The sequence below is a fragment of the Aythya ferina genome (assembly GCF_964211825.1).
Source record: "Aythya ferina genome assembly, contig: HAP1_SCAFFOLD_359, whole genome shotgun sequence".
NCBI lineage: Eukaryota > Metazoa > Chordata > Aves > Anseriformes > Anatidae > Aythya > Aythya ferina.
The window spans coordinates 51,937-72,242 of NW_028181206.1; the positions used below are offsets into that span (position 1 = coordinate 51,937).

General features: G+C 55.0%; 2 protein-coding genes and 2 long non-coding RNA genes across 4 annotated transcripts in view; 1 reads left to right on the top strand and 3 right to left on the bottom strand.

Moving 5' to 3' along the window:
* The window catches only part of CACNA1F (calcium voltage-gated channel subunit alpha1 F), a 28,142-nt gene extending 24,921 nt beyond the window's left edge, over positions 1-3,221 (bottom strand). The window contains exons 1-4 of the mRNA XM_084540265.1: positions 3,177-3,221; positions 2,675-2,722; positions 2,114-2,357; positions 219-324 (exon numbers count right to left, since the gene is read on the bottom strand). Of these exons, the coding sequence (XP_084396391.1) occupies positions 219-324; positions 2,114-2,357; positions 2,675-2,702 (378 nt within the window). The 5' untranslated portion in view covers positions 2,703-2,722; positions 3,177-3,221. The remainder of the gene's footprint in view (positions 1-218; positions 325-2,113; positions 2,358-2,674; positions 2,723-3,176) is intronic.
* An 896-nt stretch (positions 3,222-4,117) lies between these two features.
* Positions 4,118-7,018, bottom strand: LOC311429132. The gene is made up of 2 exons (XR_014688109.1): positions 4,329-7,018; positions 4,118-4,226 (listed from the first exon to the last, which is right to left on the bottom strand). It is a non-coding gene; the product is annotated as an uncharacterized lncRNA (long non-coding RNA).
* A 165-nt stretch (positions 7,019-7,183) lies between these two features.
* On the top strand, positions 7,184-18,207 carry CCDC22 (CCC complex scaffolding subunit CCDC22). Its single transcript, XM_084540266.1, is given in 24 exon segments — positions 7,184-7,465; positions 8,600-8,777; positions 10,251-10,388; positions 11,823-11,852; positions 11,854-11,931; positions 12,038-12,052; positions 12,055-12,106; positions 12,676-12,689; positions 12,691-12,813; positions 12,815-12,850; positions 12,976-13,002; positions 13,004-13,047; positions 13,049-13,131; positions 13,134-13,201; positions 14,031-14,102; positions 14,212-14,322; positions 14,401-14,520; positions 15,261-15,377; positions 16,414-16,515; positions 16,629-16,736; positions 16,990-17,085; positions 17,387-17,446; positions 17,558-17,632; positions 17,927-18,207. Coding segments are annotated over 24 exon segments (1,911 nt in total). The 5' UTR covers positions 7,184-7,415; the 3' UTR covers positions 18,041-18,207.
* Positions 17,934-20,065, bottom strand: LOC311429133. Its single transcript, XR_014688110.1, has 3 exons — positions 19,959-20,065; positions 18,477-18,598; positions 17,934-18,352 (listed from the first exon to the last, which is right to left on the bottom strand). It is a non-coding gene; the product is annotated as an uncharacterized lncRNA (long non-coding RNA).
* Positions 20,066-20,306: the final 241 nt, after the last annotated feature.

Here is a 20,306-nt window from a genome sequence, read left to right on the forward strand (position 1 = left end):
CCCAAAGACCCCCCCCCATTTATCCGAGGACCCCCCCCCAAAAATAAAACCACCCCATCTCTGATTAGCCCCCCCCCAGCTCCTGATCCCCAAAGCAGCTCGTTAAGCCGTCTCGTTAGCCCTTAACGAGCACCCGACCGGGATCGGAAAATGGGGGGGGCACCCCCCAGCCCCCCCATTTTTATTTTTATTTTATTTTTTTTGGGGGGGGGGCTCACCAGGTTGTGGTTGGCGGCGTTGGAGTCGTCCTCGGGGAAGGGGATGTAGACCCCCAGGGCCACGCAGTTAGCGAAGATGGTGGCGAGGATGAGGATGTCGAAGGGCCTGGCACCCGCGGGGTTAAAGGGGGGGGGGGGGGGGGGCAGCCCCCCAATTTTCCTCGTGGCCCCCCCAAAAAAAACACCTTTTCCACCCCCAGCCCCATATCCCCACCCATTGCTCTCTAACTTGTCCCCATGCTCCCCGTTTCCCCCCCAAATTTGTCCCATTTCCCCATATCCCCCCCAAAACTTGTCCTTATGCCCCCCCATTTCCCTATATCCCCCCCAAATTTGTCCCCAGACCCCCCCATTTCCCCAAATCCTCCCCAAATTTGTCCCCATGCCCCCCATTTCCCCAAATCCCCCCAAATTTGTCCCCAGACCCCCCCATTTCCCCAAATCCTCCCCAAATTTGTCCCCATGCCTCCCATTTCCCCATATCCCCCCAAAATTTGTCCCCAGACCCCCCCATTTCCCCACATCCCCCCCAAAACTTGTCCTTATGCCCCCCCATTTCCCCATATCCCCCCCAAATTTGTCCCCAGACCCCCCCATTTCCCCAAATCCTCCCCAAATTTGTCCCCATGCCCCCCATTTCCCCAAATCCCCCCAAATTTGTCCCCAGACCCCCCCATTTCCCCAAATCCTCCCCAAATTTGTCCCCATGCCTCCCATTTCCCCATATCCCCCCAAAATTTGTCCCCAGACCCCCCCATTTCCCCACATCCCCCCCAAAACTTGTCCTTATGCCCCCCCATTTCCCTATATCCCCCCCAAATTTGTCCCCATGCCCCCCATTTCCCCAAATCCTCCCCAAAACTTGCCCCCACACCCCCCATATCCCCCCCAAATTTGTCCCCAGACCCCCCCATTTCCCCATATGCCCCCCCAAATTTGCCCCCATATCCCCATCTTCCCCCAAAATTTGCCCCCACGCCCACATCTCCCCTCAAAAACTTGTCCCCGTGTCCCCTCACCTCCCCAAATCCCCCCCAAACTTGTCCCCATGTCCCCTATCTCCCCAAATCCTCCCCAAAACTTGTCCCCGTGCCCCCCACTTCCCCATATGCCCCCCAAATTTGTCCTTATGCCCCCCATCTCTCCCCAAAAACTGGTCCCCATGTCCCCCCACCTCCCCAAATCCCCCCAAAACTTGTCCCCATGCCCCCCATATCCCCCAAAAACTTGTCCCCCTGTCCCCCCACCTCCCCAAATCCCCCCCAAACTTGTCCCCGTGTCCCCTATCTCCCCAAATCCCCCCAAATCCCCCCCAAAACTTGTCCCCATGCCCCCCATATCCCCCAAAAACTTGTCCCCGTGTCCCCCCACGTCCCCAAATCCCCCCCAAACTTGTCCCCGTGTCCCCTATCTCCCCAAATCCCCCCCCCAAACTTCTCCCCATGTCCCCTATCTCCCCAAATCCCCCCCCAAACGTGTCCCCATGTCCCCTATCTCCCCAAATCCTCCCCAAAACTTGTCCCTGTGCCCCCCCATCTCCCCAAATCCCCCCCAAAACTTGTCCCCGTGTCCCCTATCTCCCCAAATCCCCCCCCCAAACTTGTCCCCGTGTCCCCTATCTCCCCAAATCCCCCCCCAAACTTCTCCCCATGTCCCCTATCTCCCCAAATCCCCCCAAATCCCCCCCAAAACTTGTCCCCATGCCCCCCATATCCCCCAAAAACTTGTCCCCGTGTCCCCCCACGTCCCCAAATCCCCCCCAAACGTGTCCCCGTGTCCCCTATCTCCCCAAATCCCCCCCCCAAACTTCTCCCCGTGTCCCCTATCTCCCCAAATCCCCCCAAATCCCCCCCGAAACCTGTCCCCGTGCCCCCCCACCCCCACCCCAAACCCACTTCCACTCCACGATGCTGATGGCCGCCCGGCGGATGGGGTTGTTGAGGCGGAGGCAGAAGAGGGCGCGGGGGGAGCGGTGGACCCCCCCTGAACCTTGCCCCTTGTGCTTGGGGTGGGGGGGGCGGCGGTGCCGCTGCCCCGGGGGGGTTCCCCCTTCCGCTGCCCCCCCGTTGCTTTCGGCTCCCGACCACCCCAGGGGCTGCCCCACGGCCTCGGCGAAGGACGGGAGCCCCTTGGGGGGGCCTGGGGGGGGGAAATTTGGTCAAAGGGAGGGCGAGGACCCCCCCCCCAAAACCCCTCTTGTATCCCCTCAACCCCTCCTGGACCCCCCCCCTTCAGGACCCCAAACCCAGGTCCCAGCAGGGATCACCCCCAAACTCCCCCACCCCTATTGAGTGGGGACCCCTTTACGTATCGGGGACCCCATTATATATTAGGGACCACCCTACAACCCCAAATCCACCCAAAAACGTCCTAAATCCCTTTTGGGACCCCCCCCTACCCTCACTAGACCTTAAAAACCTTTTTGGGGACCCCCCCAGGACACCCCCTACACTCACCCTCTCCGTTCTCCTCGGACTCCGACATCGTGAGGGGCGTACAGGGATCTGGGGGGATATTTTAGGGGGGTTTCAATAGGGTCGGGGTCTCTTCGAGCTATCAGCAGGATTTTGGGGACGTTCGGATGCTCTGAGGGAATCTTGGGGGGATTTGGGAGCGGTGGGGGGGAGCTGGGAGGAATTTGGGGTGGTAGGGGAGGGTTGGGGGGGGGATTTTGGGGGGTTTGGGGGTGGTTTTTGGGGTCCTGGCCCTTTCCTCAGCTCCTCCTGCAGTCCCCAGGCTCGTTACTGCCGGGAGATTAAGGGCTTAACGAGGGAGCTCCCGGCTGGGACCGGGGCACACGCGTGTGCAAGGGGGCACGGGGAAAGATCCCGGCCCTACAAGGGGCAGGAGGGGGGAGAGGAGTGGGGTCAGGCGGGGGCACGTGGGGCTGGGGGCTCCGTGTCCCCCCCCAGGCACTCCTCTCGGGGCCGTTTTCCCTTCCAGGAGCTGTTTTCTCACCTCAGCCACCCGTCGTGGGCACCATTCCCCTCCAGCTGCTCTTCATGGGTGACATTTCCCCCTCAGCTGCCCTTCACAGACAACTTTTCCTCCCCAATTTCCCCTCGCAGACCCCATTTTCCCCTCGCTTTACCCCCCCAGACCACCTTTTCCCCTCATGGACCCCATTTTCCCCCCCCAGACCCCACTTTCCCCTCACTTTACCCCCCCAGACCCCATTTTCCCCTCACTTTCCCCCCAAAAGACCCCCTTTTTCCCTCATTTCCCCCCCCCCAGACCCACTTTTCCCCTTACTTTAGCCCCCCAGACCCCACTTTCCCCCCCCAGACCCCCTTTTCCCCTCACTTTTCACCCGCAGACCCCCTTTTCCCCTCACTTTACCCCCCAGACCCCCTTTTCCCCTCAGTTTCCCCTCACAGATGCCCTTTTCCCCTCACTTCCCCCCCCAGTCCCCTTTTCCCCTCACTTTTCCCCCCCAGACCCCACTTTCCCTTCACTTTCCCCTCACAGACCCCATTTTCCCCTCCCTTTAGCCCCCCAGACCCCGTTTTCCCCTCACTTTCCACTCACAGACCCCATTTTCCTCTCACTTTCCCCTCATAAACCCCACTTTCCCCTCAATTTCCCCTCACAGACCCCATTTTCCCCTCACTTTCCCCTCACAGACCCCCTTTTCCCCTCACTTTCCCCTCAGTTTCCCCTCATAAACCCAATTTTCTCCACATTTTCCCCTCACAGCCCCACCTCCACCCAGCCGCACCTCGCACCTCACCCCCCCCCGCCAGAGCCTACATCCCCCATCATGCCCAGCGCGGCCACCCCCCCCCCACCGCCTACATCTCCCAGCAGGCCCCGCGCCGCGAACTACATCTCCCAGCGTGCTGCGCGGCAGCGCGGCCACCTCACTGCGGGCAGCCATCTTAGATCCACACGAAGCTCCAAAAAAATGAGGCAGAATTTTATTTCGCCGGGCCAAATAAAGGAGAAAGACCCCACCCCGACGCAGTTTTCCCCTTATACGCAAAATAATGAGGCACAACTCCACGTTTTCTAGGTAAAAAAAACACAAATTTGGTCGGAATGGGTCAGCTTGGCAGCACCAAGCTGGGCACAAAATGGCGGCCAGGCGGCGTCCCCCTCCTTCAGCCTCACCTCAGGCGGGGACAGAGTTTTTCTCCTCATTTTGTGACCAAATACCTCCCAGGACACTGCTGTAGATAGATCCTGATCATACCTGAGAGAAAATGACTATTTTTAAATTATTTAAAAGTTATTTAAAGCTGGCTGACAATGCTGGCTGCCAGCTGGTCTCCGGTAAGACACAACTCATCAATATCGTAGTCCATAATGCATTTTTCCCCAAAAATAATTAATTTCTATCATTCATCATGAATTTTCCTGCCGAGAGTTAGCATATAATCCTATTTTTATATTATTTTTATGTTATTTTTTGGTTGAGAACAGGCTGTTTTCCCCTCAGGCGTGTTACAGCACTCGGTGGTTGCACCTGAGGATCTTGGAAGGTCTTTTCCAAACTAAATCAATCTTTTTTTTTTTTTTTTTTTTTCCCTTCTAGTTTGCTGCAGGCGTGGATCCACGATTCCCGACTTACAACGCTAAGAACAGAGCAGAACAGGTACCTAATAAAACCATCTTGACTTACAACCTTAGAGCGTGTACCTAATAAAACCATGTAGTTCCCCAAATAAAATACTGAGGACACAAGAGGCAGGTTTTGCAGCTTGTAACGCTATTAAATATTTAATATTGCCACAGATCTTTCCATCAAATAATTCCATGTCTGAGACCAAGGCACGGCATCGGAGGACAGGTTTTCCTTTGATTTCCCACACTCCATCTTCTGTGCTTGTCACGCCGACCTTTCCCCAGCTGCGTTTTAATTTGGGAGTAAACTTTTCATAAAATAGTTTCTAATAACAAGGTGGAAACGCCGCCCTTTGTAGCTCAGGTGATTAGTTCAGCAGACTTACCTTTTTGGTGAGCTTTCTGCTAAATTACAGACTTTTGGGAGGGTGAAAACCTCCAGGAATTCCAGTACCTGAGTTCCGTTTGCCACCTTGTGGCCAGTGGTACCAACATAACCTCTTCCAGATTAAAAACATTATTTTAAGTTAGTATTTGGCCATCCTAATATGAAAAATTCATAATAATTAACTGTTATGGAGTATACAGCAAATGTCTGTGTTACGTTAACAATAATTGCAGATTGCCATCACAGTAAGTAGGCCCAAAATGAGATTTTTTTCTCCTAAAAAACCTCTTGCAGCAACAGATGATGATTTTATGACTCCAAGGTGTCAGTCCTTGGACCACTGGCTCCCTTTTTCACACAGCTGGAGCTCAGCAAGAGGCACCCGGTGCCCTTTGTCTTGCAGCAGCTGCATGAAGTTGGTAAAAAATATTCAGTATTTGCACAATTTGATTAATTGCCCCCAAATCTTGTATAAATCGGGATAGCAGCTCGCCATCTGGGCCAAGTTTTGTCTTTTTTTTATGGGAATTATGCTCCACAGATGAACCCCTAGGCTTTAGGGGACAAATTCTCCCTCCCAAATTTCAGGTTAATGACAATATTTACAACAATCCTGCTGAGCTGGCATTCCTTTAGCCTTGCATCCCCTTCTCAACTCCTTCTTCTTGTTCCCTCTCCTCCACGCAGTGCTTGAAAAGCTGCCGGTAAATACAAATATTTAATTAAATAATTAAAATAATACGAAAAACTGGTAAATAAATGAGCGCCCTCTTTCTTTTACGTAGCTTTTCTTTCCTCTTCATCTCTTCCATTGGGAAACAGAGTAGTTATAGAAATTATCTCTGTAAGAGTCTTCCTTTGTTACCACAAAGCATTTTTAGTTAAATAGTTAAAAAATTGGCGTGGCTTGGTTTACAAACAGGCTACCCATCAAGTGCTCCTTAAAATTATCTTCTGCCCACCTTGGTGTTGTAATAAAGCCTGTCCTGGAGGCAGGCTGCATATTCAGGAGGGCGTCCAGGTACCTGCTCTGGCAAGTTTTAGGTATTTTAGAGCATTTTATTCCTCCAGATAGATTCTCTTATAGCTTGACGTAACCCTCGCGTGGATCCGGCACGATGTGCTGCAGCCTGTGGGCTTCAATGAGTACAGAGGGAGACAACGGTAAAAAAAAGAGAAATAAACAAAGCTAAAGGAACAGACAGAGGTAAACCAGCAGAGAAACAGAGAAGATTTCCCAGAAAATCCTTACTAAAGTTACCAGATCCCTTAGAACATCCAATTATCCCATATTTACCAATAAACCTCTCAACCAGGCTGATGTGAGCCACAGAAATGTTGACCTTACCTGATCAATTCCCCCTCAGGTGGCCGTACCTCGTTGGCCATCCCTGTTTTGAGCATTTACCACAATATTTTGTGCCAATTTTCCAATTTTTGTCAGTCAGAAAACCCCAGTGAGCACAGTAAATTTACCAGATACCGGTTCCCTTTGTGGGTCTCTCACACCAGGGATTACCAGATTGTTAGAAATCACGCTGTTTGATGTACCTCACTGCTCTTTTATACCTAATTATTGACGAACAGGGTTAAAAAATTACATAAAAATTAAGTTTTCTAAGCAAAAACGTGTCTCCCACAGGAGGAACACCTCACCCCAATACAATACTCCTTTTATAAACAAGACAAAATCATACATATATTAACACAAATCACTAAAACTTAACCATGTGCTCACAGCGAGTTACCTAATGACTAATTAACGAGAAATTAACCCGATTTAAAAGCTTTTTTTTTGTTCTTATTTCCCTCCGGCCGGGCAGCCGCGGGCTCCGAGCCTGCCGCGCAACGCGCTGTCGACCCGCGGACAAAATGGCGGCGGGGCTGAGGGGCGAACAAAATGGCGGCGGCGCGCGCGGCCTCACTTCCGGGGGCGGCCCCCGGCACGTGACGCGGGGCGGGGCGGGGCGGGGCCGGCGGCGCGGGGCCGAGCGAGCCCCAAATCTTTGGGTTTTTACCCCAAATCCGGGGCCCCTCCCCTCCAGGGGAATTTCCCTGCTTCTAGGACCCATATGGGGCCCGGGGGTGGGAGGAGAGAGGGGGTGGGGATGGCTGAGGGGCTCCTGAGCCCCCTTGCTCCGCGCTGATCCCCCCCCCTTAAAGGATTTGGGGACCCCAAAAATAAAGGATTTTGGGGCGCCCACCCCAAAAAAAGTAAGGATTTGGGATCCTCCCCGCCCCCCACCATGGAGGAGGTGGACAAAATCCTGATCCATTCCCTGCGACAAGTGGGGACGTGAGTGTTTGGGGGGGGGGAAAATGCGGGGGGGGAGAAATTTGGGGTGGTTTTTGGGGGGGTGTGGGGTTGGGAGGGGGGGGGAGGTGGTGGGGGGGGGGTGATGAAAAGTTTGGGGGGGTCCTGGAAAGTTTGGGGGATGCTAAGAAAGGGGGGGACGTTAAGAAGGGGGGGGATCCTAAAAAAAGGGGGGGATCCTAAAAAAAGGGGGGAATCCTAAAAAAAAGGGGGGGGATCCTAAAAAAAAGGGGGGATCCTAAAAAAAGGGGGGGATCCTAAGAAAGGGGGGGAAACCTAAAAAAAGGGGGGGATCCTAAGAAAGGGGGGGAAACCTAAAAAAGGGGGGATCCTATGAAAGGGGGGGGACCCTAAAAAAAGGGGGGGTCCTATAAAAAGGGGGGGATCCTAAAAAAAGGGGAGAACCTAAAAAAAGGGGGGGATCCTAAGAAAGAGGGGAGACCCTAAAAAAGGGGGGGGACCCTAAAAAAGGAGGGGATCCTAAAAAAAGGGGGGGATCCTAAAAAAAAGGGGGGGACACTAAGAAAGAGGGGAGACCCTAAAAAAGGGGGGGGGACCCTAAGAAAGGGGGGGAGACCCTAAAAAAAAGGGGGGATCCTAAGGAGGGGTGTGGGATCCTAAGAAGGGGGGGGGACTTAAAAAAAAAGGGGGGGGGATCCTAAAAAAACAAAAAAAGGGAAAAAGGGGGGGAACCTAAAAAAAGGGGGGATCCTAAAAAAAGGGGGGGAACCTAAAAAAAAGGGGGGAGAACTTGAAAAAGGGGGGATCCTATGAAAGGGGGGGGTCGTAAGAAAGGGGGGGGTTGTAAGAAAGGGGGGGGATCCTAAAAAAAAGGGGGGAACCTAAAAAAAGGGGGGGACCTAAAAAAAAGGGGGGGGAACCTAAAAAAAGGGGGGGATCCTAAAAAAAAGGGGGGGGACCTAAGCAAGATGGAGAAACCCTATAAAATGGGGGGGGGCTTTTGGGTTCCTTGGGGGGTCATTGGTGGGGTGGGGGGGAGAATTTGGGGTCGTTCGTCCTTTGGGGCGCCCCCCCCTGCTTGGCAGAGCCCTTGGGACGCCGAGGGGGGGGGGCGAACCCTAAGGAACCCCCCCGACCCTATAAAAACCCCCCCAGGTCGGTGCCCGAGGAGGTGCAGAGCGTGGGGGGGCTGAGCCCGGAGCTGGTGGTGGAAGCGGCCGTGCGCTGCCTGCGAGCCGTCAGCCCGGCCCTGGGGGGGGCCCTGAGCCCACAGCTCCCCCCCGGCATCTCCGCGAGGTTCCGCCTGGCCTCGGAACTGGCCGCCGCCTGTCAGGTAACGACCCCCCCCCTTCAAAAAATTAAAAAAAATTAAAAAGTTAAAAAGTTAAAAGTTAAAAAATTAAAATAATTAAAATTTTAAAAAAATTTAAAAATTTAAAAAATTTAAAAATTAAATCAGGCCTGGCCTCCGCCTGTCAGGTAACGACCCCCCCCCCCTCAAAAAAATTAAACAATTTAAAAAAAAATAAAAATAAATAAAAATAAATAAAAAATTAAAATTTTTTTTAAATTTTTTAAAAATTTAAAAAATTAAACAATTTAAAAATTAAAAAAATTAAATCAGACCTGGCCTCCGCCTGTCAGGTAACGACCCCCCCCCCCCCTTAAAAAAATTAAACAATTTAAAAAAAAATAAATAAATAAAAATAAAAAATTAAAAAATTTTAAAAAATTTTTTAAAAATTTAAAAAATTAAAAAATTAAAAAATTAAAAAAATTAAATCAGACCTGGCCTCCGCATGTCAGGTAACGACCCCCCCCTTAAAAAAATTAAAAAAAAATAAAATTTTTAAAATTAAAAAAAATAAAATAATTAAAAATTTAAAAAAAAAAAAATAAAAATTTAAAAAATTTAAAAGTTAAATCAGACCTGGCCTCCGCCTGTCAGGTAACGACACCCCCTTAAAAAAAAACAAACAAAAAATTAAAAAAAAATAAAATTAAAAAATTAAAAAAAAAAAAAATTAAATTTAAAAATTTAAAAATTTAAAATTAAAAAAATAATAAAAATTAAAAATTAAAAAATTAAAAAAATTTAAAAAATTAAATCAGACCTGGCCTCCGCCTGTCAGGTAACGACCCCCCCCTTAAAAAAAATAAAAAAATTTTAAAAAATTTAAAAATTAAAAAATTTAAAATAGTAAAAAATAAAAAAATAAAAAAATAAAGTTTAAAAATTTAAAAAGTAAAAAAATTAAAAGATTAAAAAAAATAAATAAAAAAATTAAAAATTAAAAATTAAGTAAATTTAATTTTTTAAAAAATTGAAAATTTGAAAATTAAAATTAAAAAAAAAATAAAAATAATAAATAAATAAATTTAAAAATAAAAAATTTAAAAAAAAAATTTAAAATTTTTAAAAGGTAAAAAAAATAAAAAATAATTAAGAAATTAAAAAATTAATTAAAAATTAAAAAATTAATTAAAATTAAAAATTGAAAAAATAAAAAATTAATTAAAAATTAAAAATTAAAAAAAATAAAAATAGAAAATTAAAAAATTAAAGAAATTATAAAATTAAAAAATTAAAAAAAAATAAATAAAATAAAATTAAAATTAAAAAAAAATGAAATTGAAATATAAGGGGTTTGGGACACCCACGGGGGGTTTTGGGGGGGTTTTGGAGGGGTTTTGGGGTGATTGACCCCCCTTTAAAAAAACTAATGAAAATTTTACGGGATTTGGGACACCCCCGCAGTGTTGTGGGGGGGTTTCGGGGTGATTGACCCCCCCGGCCCCCCCCCAGGAGCTGGGCTTTGGGGGCGAGGTGGGGTACCAGACGTTCCTGTACAGCTCGGAGCAGGACACGCGGCGCCTGCTGCTCTTCCTGGTGGAGAAACTGCCCCGCGATGAAAGCGAGGGGGGGGACGAGCCCCCCGGTAAGGTTTTGGGGGGCTTTTGGGGTCGGGGGGGGTCGTTTGGGGTCAGGGGGGTGGATGTTTGGGGTCGTTTGGGGTCGGGGGGGTGGTTTGGGGGCGTTTGGGGTCAAGGGGGTGGATGTTTGGGGTCGGGGGGTCGTTTAGGGTCATTTGGGGTCGGGGGGGTTGTTTGGGGTCAAGGGGGGTTGTTTGGGGTCGGGGGGGTCGTTTGGGGTCAAGGGGGTGGATGTTTGGGGTCAGGGGGGCTGTTTGGGGTCGGGGGGGGTTTGTTTGGGGTCAAGGGGAGTTGTTTGGGGTCGTTTGGGGTTGGGGGGGTCGTTTGGGGTCAGGGGGGTTGTTTGGAGTCAAGGGGGTTTGTTTGGGGTCATTTGGGGACGTTTGGGATCAGGGGGGTTGTTTGGGGGCGTTTGGGGTCAAGGGGGTGGATGTTTGGGGTCAAGGGGGCTGTTTGGGATCGGGGGGATTGTTTGGGGTCGGGGGGGTTCTTTGGGGTCAGGGGGGCTGTTTAGGGTCGGGGGGGGTTGTTTGGGGTCGTTTGGGGTCAAGGGGGTTTGTTTGGGGTCGTTTGTGGGGTCGTTTGGGGTCGTTTGGGGTCAAGGGGGTTTGTTTGGGGTTATTTGGGGTCGGGGGGGTCGTTTAGGGTCATTTGGGGTCATTTGGGGTTGGGGGGGTCATTTGGGGTCGGGGGGCTGTTTGGGGTCAGGGGGCGGGGTTGTTTGGGGTCGTTTGGGGTTTGGGGGGGTTGTTTGGGGTCGGGGAGGTCGTTTAGGGTCATTTGGAGTCATTTGGGGTCATTTGGGGTTGGGGGGTTCATTTGGGGGTCAGGGGGGCTGTTTGGGGTCAAGGGGGTTTGTTTGGGGTCGTTTGGGGTCAAGGGGGTTTATTTGGGGTCATTTAGGGTCGGGGGGGTCGTTTAGGGTCATTTGGGGGTCACTTGGGGTCGGGGGGGGTTGTTTGGGGGTCAAGGGGGGTTTGTTTGGGGTCGTTTGGGGTCAGGGGGGGGTTTGTTTGGGGTCGTTTGGGGTTTGGGGGGGTTGTTTGGGGTCGGGGAGGTCGTTTAGGGTCATTTGGAGTCATTTGGGGTCATTTGGGGTTGGGGGTTCATTTGGGGTCAGGGGGGCTGTTTGGGGTCAAGGGGGTTTGTTTGGGGTCGGGGGGGGTTGTTTGGGGTCATTTGGGGTCAGGGGGGCTGTTTGGGGTCATTTAGGGTCGGGGGGGTCGTTTAGGGTCATTGGGGGTCGGGGGGGTTGTTTGGGGGTCAAGGGAGTTTGTTTGGGGTCGTTTGGGGTCGGGGGGGTTGTTTGGGGTCATTTGGGGTCAGGGGGTTTATTTGGGGTCATTTGGGGCCTGTGGGGGTTTGTTTGGGGTCTTTTTTATCAGGGGGGGGGCTGTAAAATTCGGTTTTAACCCCCCCCTTTTTTATTTTAACCCCCCCCCAGGGAAAACGGGGGGCGCTGCTGCGGGCGGTGGGGCACTCGCATCAGGGAGCTGCTGGGGACCCCCTGGGTGCCCCCCCCCTGCCGCCCCCCCCGGCTGCAACGCCTGCAGGTGAGTGCTTGGGGGGGGGCACCCCAAAAAATCCCCCCCCCTTTTATCCTATTATTGTTTTGGGGGGGGTTAATTAAGGGATTAATTACGCCCCCCCCCCCCCCAGGGAGTCGGTCACCTGCGCGCCCCTTCACCACCTGCCCCCTGGTCCTGCCCCAGAGCGGGGGCCCCCCAGGTAAAAAAAAAATTTGGGGGGGGGGATTTTGGGGTGCAGGAGGAGCTATGGGGAGGCCGAGATTTATTTTGGGGGGGGGGCTTTTATTTTTGGAGAGTTATTTCCTTTGGGAAGGGGGCTTTTTCTTGGGGAGGGGGCTTTATTTTAGGGGGTCTTTTTATTTGGGGGGGGGGCTCTTTTTAATTGGGAGGGGCTCCTATTAATTTGGGGGGGGCTCTTATTAATTGGGGGGGGGCTCTTATTAATTTAGGGGGGGCTCTTTCAAGTGGGGGGGGGTCTTACTAATTTAGGGGGGCTCTTTTTAATTGGGAGGGGCTCCTATTAATTTAGGAGGGGCTCTTTTTAATTGGGGGGGCTTTTATTAATTTACGGGGGGGGTCTTTTTAATTGGGAGGGGCTCTTATTAATTTAGGGGGGGCTCTTTTCCATTGGGGGGGGGCTCTTTTTATTCCCAGCCCATTCATTTTAGGGGGGGGGGGGGGGCTCTTTTTGATCACTTTTCTGCCGATTTGGGGCCGCGCAGACCCCGAGGGGGGGGGCGTTTCTTACCCCTCGCCCCCCCCCCTTAGAGCTACAGGAATATTTTCGGGGGGGGGGCCCCCCCCCGTGACGGAGCAACCCCCCCCTTTTCTCCTGGACCCCCCCCGGCCCTACTGGAGACCCACAGCGCCCAGCTCAGCGCCCGCCGCGACTGGGAGGCCGAGTGGGGGGGGCCCCGGTTTGGCTTCCCGCTTGCCCCCCCAGGTAAAAAAAAAACCCTATATAAATAGTGGGGGCGAAATCCTACTACAAATTTATCCCGGGGGGGGCCAGTTTGGACCTTTTTATGGCTCTGAACCCCCCCCGTTTTTGTTGTGCCCCCCCCCCAGGAATATGTAGGGCGGAAGCGGCAGCGGGGGGCGGCTGCGGGTCCTGGAGGTTTTGCGCCAGGCTTGGCCCCCCCCCCGCTGCCCCCCCCCGGCCCTACAACCCCCCCCTGGACCCTACATGGCTCCGGGAGGCTTTTGGGGTCGGGGGGGGCGGCGGTGGCGGGGGGGGGGGGCCCTGCCTAAGGGGTCTCGCTTCACCCGCAGCCAGCATCTGACCCACGAGCAGGTGGGGGGGTGTTTGGGGTCGGGGGGGGGGGATTTGGGGTCGTTTGGGGTTGTTTAGGGTCAGGCGGGGTTGTTTGGGGTCGTTTGGGGTCGGGGGGGCTGTTTGGGGTCATTTGGGGTTGGGGGGGCTGTTTGGGGTCAAGGGGGTTGGTTTGGGGTCATTTGGGGTCGGGGGGGGGGTTTGGGGTCTGGGGGGGATTGTTTAGGGTTATTTGGGGTCAGGGGGTTTGTTTGGGGTCGTTTGGGGTTGGGGGGGCTCTTTGGGGTCGTTTGGGGTTGGGGGGGGCTCTTTGGGGTCGTTTGGGGTTGGGGGGGTCTCTTGGGGGTCGGGGGGGCGTTTGGGGTTGGGGGGGACATGGTTTGGGGTCAGGGGGGCTGTTTGGGGTCATTTGGGGTCGGGGGGGCTGTTTGGGGTTGTTTGGGGTCAGGGGGGCTGTTTGGGGTCATTTGGGGTCGGAGGGGCTGTTTGGGGTCATTTGGGGTTGGGGGGGTTGTTTGGGGTCGGGGGTTTGTTTGGGGTCATTTTGGGGTCGGGGGTGTTGTTTGGGTTTGGGGAGAGCGTTTGGGGTCAGGGGGGTCATTTGGGGTCACGGGGGTTTGGGGTGGGGTGGGTTTTTTGGGGTCAGGGGCGTTTGGGGTCGGGGGGGTCATTTGGGGTCGCAGAGATTTGGGGTGGGGGCACTCGTTTGGCATTATTTGGGCTCAGGGCCTGCGCGTACGGGGTCGGGGGAGGCTGTTTGGGATCGGGTGGGGTTGTTTAGGGTGTGGGGCTATTTTTGGGGTGGGGGGCTACTTTTAGGGTGGGGGGCTGACCCCTTTTCACCCCACAGGACCCCCAAATCCTCCTGCAGCAACTACAGCCGGCCGCCGAGAGCGCGCAGCCCTCGGGGATCTCCGAGGAGGTACGGGGCCCGTTCACCCTGAAACCTCCTGATAACCCCATAATTTTTTTGGGGGGGGGTTTTAGGGCGCCCCCACCTCATCCCCGTGCCCCCCCACCCCAAAATCCAGGAGCCGGGAGCCCTCCAGGAGGCGGCGTTGGAGGCAAATTTGGCCCGCTTGGACTCCGACCTCGCCGGCACCCGCGGCGAGCTCCGGGACGCCCAGCTCAGCCTGAACCAGGTGGGGGATTTTATAGGGTGGGGGGCCACCTTTTAGGGTTTGGGGTGCCCTAAAAGTCCTTTTTCTCCCCCCCCCGAGGTGGAGGAGGAGGTGCAGCAGGGCCGTTTGGCGCTGGGGGGGCGCGAGGCCGCGCTGAGGCTGAAGGCGCGGGCGGTGGAGCTGCTGCCGGACGCGCAGAATAATATGGACAAGCTGCAGGTAAGGGGGGGGCTTGGGGCTTTTTTTTTAGGGTGGGGGCATTTTTTTGGGGTCGGGCACCCCCGTGGGACTGCGGGGGGGCAGTTTGGGGGACGCTGGGGGGGCAGCCGGGGGCTTAACGGGAGGTTAAGGGGAGGTTTGGGGACGGGGGGGGGATTGCGGGGTGGAATTGGGGGGGTTTGGGGGGGTTTGTGGGGTGGTTTTGGGGTTGCAGGAGCAGCTTTTGGGGTGCTGGAACTGCTTTTGGGGTGCTGAGGCTACTTTTGGGGTTTTTGGGACTGGCTTAGGGTCGCTGGGGCTGGTTTTGGGGTGCAGGGGTCGGTTTTGGGGTTGGGACTGGCTTGGGGGTGTAGGGGCCAGTTTTGGGGTCTTGGGGCCACTTTTGGGGGTTGTTGGGACTGGCTTAGGGTCACTGGGGCCGGTTTTGGGGTGTTGGGGCCACTTTTGGGGTTACTGGGGCCACTTTTGGGGTTGTTGGGACCATCTTGGGGATGCTGGGGCCACTTTTGGGGTTGTTGGGACTGGCTTGGGGGTCCTGGGACCAGTTTTTGGGGTCCTGGGACCAGTTTTGGGGGTTACTGGGGCCACTTTTGGGGTTGTCGGGTCTGCCTTAGGATTACCGGGGGGCTGATTCCGGGCTGCTACATCACATTTCGAAGGGATCTGGGGCTCCCGGGGTGATTTTTGGGGTGCGGGGTGGTTTTGGGGGTGATGCTTAGGGTCGTTTTTGGGGTGCTCAGCTGGTGGTGGAGGCCAGCAGCCGGCGCATCGTCAGCCTGGCGGCGCAGTGGGAACGGCACCGGGGTCCCCTCCTCGCCCAGTACCGGCACCTCCGCGCCCTCCGGGACTCCGCTCAGGTGAGGGGGGAGGAATTTTTGGGGCTGTTTCGACGGATTTAGGGTCTCGGCGATCTTCTTTTACTTAAGGGGGAGGTCACCAAAGGCTCCGGGGTCCCCAAATGTGGCTTTGGGGTGTCCCTAAGGCTTTGGGGCGCCTTCCCGGGGGGGTTTTGGGGTCCCCTGGTTTCTCTGGGGTGGGTTTTGGGGAGCCTCGGGGTGGGTTTTGGGGTTTCTTGGGTCCCGCTGTTAGGTTTTGGGGTTCTGAGGACCCCTTCCTGGTGGGTTTGGGGTCCCTGCATCCCCTTCTCAGTAGGATTTGGGGTCCCAAGGGCGCTGGGGTCCCCTTTGGGGTGACTTTTGGGCTCCCTGGGTGACTTTTGGGGTCCCTGGGTCCCCTTTGGGGTGACTTTTGCCATCCCTGGGTCCCTTTTGGGGTGACTTTTGGGGTCCTTGGGTCCTGCTTGCAGCCAATTTTAGGGTCCTTAGGGTCTCCCACCCCACAGCAGGTTTTGGGGTAGAATCACTCCATTTATGATCGCGCCTTCCCAGAGACTCCCTATAACTTTGAGGCTCTAAGATCCCACCCCCAGTGGGTTTTTGGGGTCTGAGGGGTCCCTTTTGGGGTGACTTTTGGGGTCCCTGGGTCCTTCTTGCAGCAAATTTTAGGGTCTCCCACCCCACAGCAGGTTTTGGGGTAGAATCACTCCATTTATGATCACGCATTCCCAGGGACTCCCTATAACATTGAGGCTGTAAGATCCCACTCCAGATGTTTTTTTTGGGTCTGAGGGGTCCCTTTTGGGGTGACTTTTGGGGTCCCTGGGTCCTTCTTGCAGCAAATTTTAGGGTCCTTAGGGTCTCCCACCCCACAGCAGGTTTTGGGGTAGAACCACTCCATTTATGATCGCGCCTTCCCAGAGACTCCCTATAACTTTGAGGCTCTAAGATCCCACTCCGGGTGGGTTTTTGGGGTCTGAGGGACCCCGTGCGGGTTTGGGGGACCCCTCGGTGTCTTTTGGGGTGCCCTAAACCCCCCCAAAAAACCCTATTGCAGCTGGAATCCTCGCGGCGGCTGGCGGAGATCCGAGCCCTGCACGAGCGGAGCCGCTCGGCGGCCGAGGAAGCGCGGCGCAAGGAGGAGCTCTACAAGCAGCTGGTGAGCGAAAAACGGGGATTTTTTATAGGGAAAAAGGATTTTTTATAGGGGAAGGGGCTTTTTTTTTTAGGGGGGGGCTCTCGGGATTAAAATTTAACCCCCCCATGGGGCAGGTTTTGGAGCTGGAGGCGCTGCCCCGCGATGTCTCACGCGCCGTCTACACCCAGCGCATCCTGGAGATCGTGGGCAACATCCGCAAGCAAAAGGAGGAGATCGGAAAGGTTTTTTTGGGGGGGGGCCCTAAATTTTTATAGGGGGGGGTTAACAGGGCCGGGGGGGCGTTTTGGGGTCCCCGTGGCTTTCGGGAAGGGGGCTGGGGGGGGGTTTTGGGGGCGTTCGGTCCTTTTGCACGGCGTCGGAGAGGGATTGGGGGTGATGGGGGGTAAAATTAGGGGGGTGGGGGGGGAAATCCTAAAATTTGGGGGGGGCAGCACCCCAAGATTGAGGTGTGGCCCCCCCCCCAAAAAAAAAAAGATCCTGGTGGACACGAGGGGGCTGCAGAAGGAGATCAACGCCCTGGTGGGGAAGCTGGAGCGGACCTTCAGCGTCACCGACGAGCTGCTCTTTAAGGTTTGGGGGGGCCCTAAAATTTTGGGGGGGGCCCTAAAAATTTGGGGAGGGCCCTAAAAAATCGGGGAGGGCCCTAGAAATTCGGGGAGGGGACTAGGAGCTTCGGGGGGGGCCCTAAATTTTTTTTGGGGGGGGGCGCTGAGAGGTTTGGGGGATCCCTGGGGGGGGTTCTTGGGGGGTTTAAAGGGGATTTTGGGGGGCACAAAGGGGATTTAAAGGGGATTTTGGGGTTGTTAATGGGATGGGGGGGCACAATTTGGGGTGCCCCCCCCCAAAAAAAAATTGTGGCCCCCCCCCACAGGATGCCAAGCGGGATGAGGTGGTGAGGAAAGCCTACAAGTACCTGGCGGCGCTGCATGAGGTAAAAGGGGGGCTTTTTTTTTGGGGGGGGGGTGGAATTAGGGTGCTGGGGGGGGTGAAGATTTTTGGGGTGCCCCCCCCTGAATTTTTCTGTGCCCCCCCCGCCCCCCAGAATTGTGCCCAGCTCATCCAGACCATCGAGGACACGGGCACGATCCAGCGGGAGATCCGCGACCTGGAGGAGCAGGTGGGGGCTTTTTTGGGATTTTTGGGGTCGGGGGGGTCACGATGCGATTTTGGGGGGGGGCAAGATAAATTTGGGGCCCCCCCAGGGCTATTTACCCCCCCCCGGGGCTATTTACCCCCCCCCTAGGGCTCTTGGGGTATTCACTTGCATCCCTTTCCCCTCCGTCCCCCCTAAACGCGCGGCCCCAAACTTTATGGGATTCCCCCCGAAACTTCGCGTGCCCCCCCCCAGTAATTTTTGGGACCCCCCCACTAATTTTTGGGGACCCCCCCTCAATGTTTTCCGTTCCCTAAGATCGAGGGGGAGACGAACGCCAAGCCCCCCGCCAGCCTCGACCGCATCCTCAGCGACTGCCGGGCTCTACGGGAGGAGAACGCCCTGCTGGCCGCCCGAGCCCGCCACGCCTGAACCCCCAAAAAAAAACCCTAAAACCCCCCCAAAAATTTATGGGGGGGGGTCCCCGCAACCCCCCCCAGACCTTACGGGGTTTGGGGGGGGAGCGGGGATGCTCCCCTAAAACACAGCGACGGCGGAGGAGGTTTCTTTATGGTGCCAATAAAGCCCCCACTACGGTTTTGGGGTGTTGTGTTCTTTTTTGGGGGGGTTTTGGGGTCCCCCAAACCCCCCCAATGGGGTTTTGGGGTCCTCCTGTACCCCCCCATTTTGTTTTTGGGGTCCTCTCAGCTGCGGGGGGGCAAGAAGAGCTTGAGGTCGCAGTCCCTGTGGAGTTGGGGATGGGATTAGGGGGGATTTTAGGGTGTAGAGGGGGAATTTTTGGGGTTCGGGGGCAGTTTTGGGGTTCGGGGGGGAGTTTTTAGGGTCGGGGGGGGGGATTTTGGGGTACCTGGGGTAGCGCTGCCCCCTCTTGCGCCGAAATTCGGCCTCGTCCACGGTCCAGACGGCGCCGCGCACGTTCTCCACCCGCACGAAGCACTTGTGGAGGCTCAGGTTGTGGCGCACGGCGTTCTGGGGGGGGGGGCACCCCATAAAATTTGGGGTCACCCCCGCCCCTTTTGGGGTTTTTTAGGGGTTTTGGGGTAGTTTCGGGGGGTTTGGGGTAAGCTCCAGGGGGTGTTTTAGTGGCCCGCGGTGCAGGTAAGGGGGTTTTGGGGTGCTGGGGGGGGCACGGGGGGGGGTTTTGGGGTCCCAGCTGGGTTTTGGGGTACCTGGGGGGGTCCCAGGAGTTTTTGGGGTCGCAGGAGGAGATTTTTGGGGTCCCCGGGAGATTTTTGGGGTCCCCCCTTCCCTATCACCACCCTGGGGAGGTTCCTGAGTTGTCCCTGATCTGGGGAGGATTTGGGGGGGTCCCAGCTCCTGGGGGGGGCAGTTTTGGGGTCGGGGGGGGTCATTAGGATCCCCCCACCCCCCCAGGGAAATTTTGGGGTTTTTGGGGGGGGTCCCAGGGAGATTTTAGGGTCCCAGGAGGAGTTTTTGGGGTCCCCTTTCCCTATCACCACACTGAGCTCTCCTTGATCCGGAGAGGATTTGGGGGGGTCCCAGCTCCTGGGGGGGGCACTTTTGGGGTCGGGGGGGGTCCTTGGGGTCCCCCCACCCCCCCAGTGAAATTTTGGGGTTTTTGGGGGTTGGTCCCAAAAGATTTTGGGGTCCCCCTTTCCCTACTACCATAGGGGGAGGATCCCAAGCTCTCCCTGATCTGGGGAGGATTTGGGGGGGTCCCAGCTCCTGGGGGGGGGCACTTTTGGGGTCGGGGGGGGTCATTAGGATCCCCCCACCCCCCCAGGGAAATTTTGGGGTTTTTGGGGGGGGGGTCCCAGGAGTTTTTGGGGTCCCCCTTCCCTATCACCACCCTGGGGAGGTTCCTGAGCCCTCCTTGATCTGGGGAGGATTTGGGGTATTTGGGGGGGTCCCATCTCCTGGGGGGGGCACTTTTGGGGTCGGGGGGGGTCATTAGGATCCCCCCACCCCCCCAGGGAAATTTTGGGGTTTTTGGGGGGGTCCCAGGAGTTTTTGGGGTCCCCCTTTCCCTATCACCACACTGAGCTCTCCTGGATCCGGAGAGGATTTGGGGGATTTGGGGGGGGTCCCAGCTCCTGGGGGGGGCACTTTTGGGGTCGGGGGGGTCATTAGGATCCCACCACCCCCCCAGTGAAATTTTGGGGTTTTTGGGGGGTCCCAAAAGATTTTGGGGTCCCCCTTTCCCTACTACCATAGGGGGAGGATCCCAAGCTCTCCTTGATCCGGAGAGGATTTGGGGGATTTGGGGGGGTCCCAGCTCCTGGGGGGGGCACTTTTGGGGTCGGGGGGGGTCATTAGGATCCCCCCACCCCCCCAGGGAAATTTTGGGGTTTTTGGGGGGGGTCCAAACCTTCCAGGTGGCGGTGTTGTGGCGGAAATACCCGAACATGCGGCTGAACCAGTGGTAGATCTCGCCCAGGGTGCGCTGCCGCTGGGGGGACTCCAGGATGGCCTGGGGGGGGGGGGGGGGGCAAATTTTTTTTGGGGGGGGGGGCAAATTTTTTTTGGGGGGGCAATTTGGGGTTATAGGGACGTTATAGGGTCACGGGGGGAGCAGTGGGGTCTGGGGGGGCTGGGATAAAAGGGGGGGGTGGGATAAATGGGGGGGGATAAATGGGGGTGGGGGTAAAAAATTTGGGGGGGGCAATTTTGGGGGGGGGCAATTTTTTTGGGGGGGCAATTTGGGGTTATAGGGACG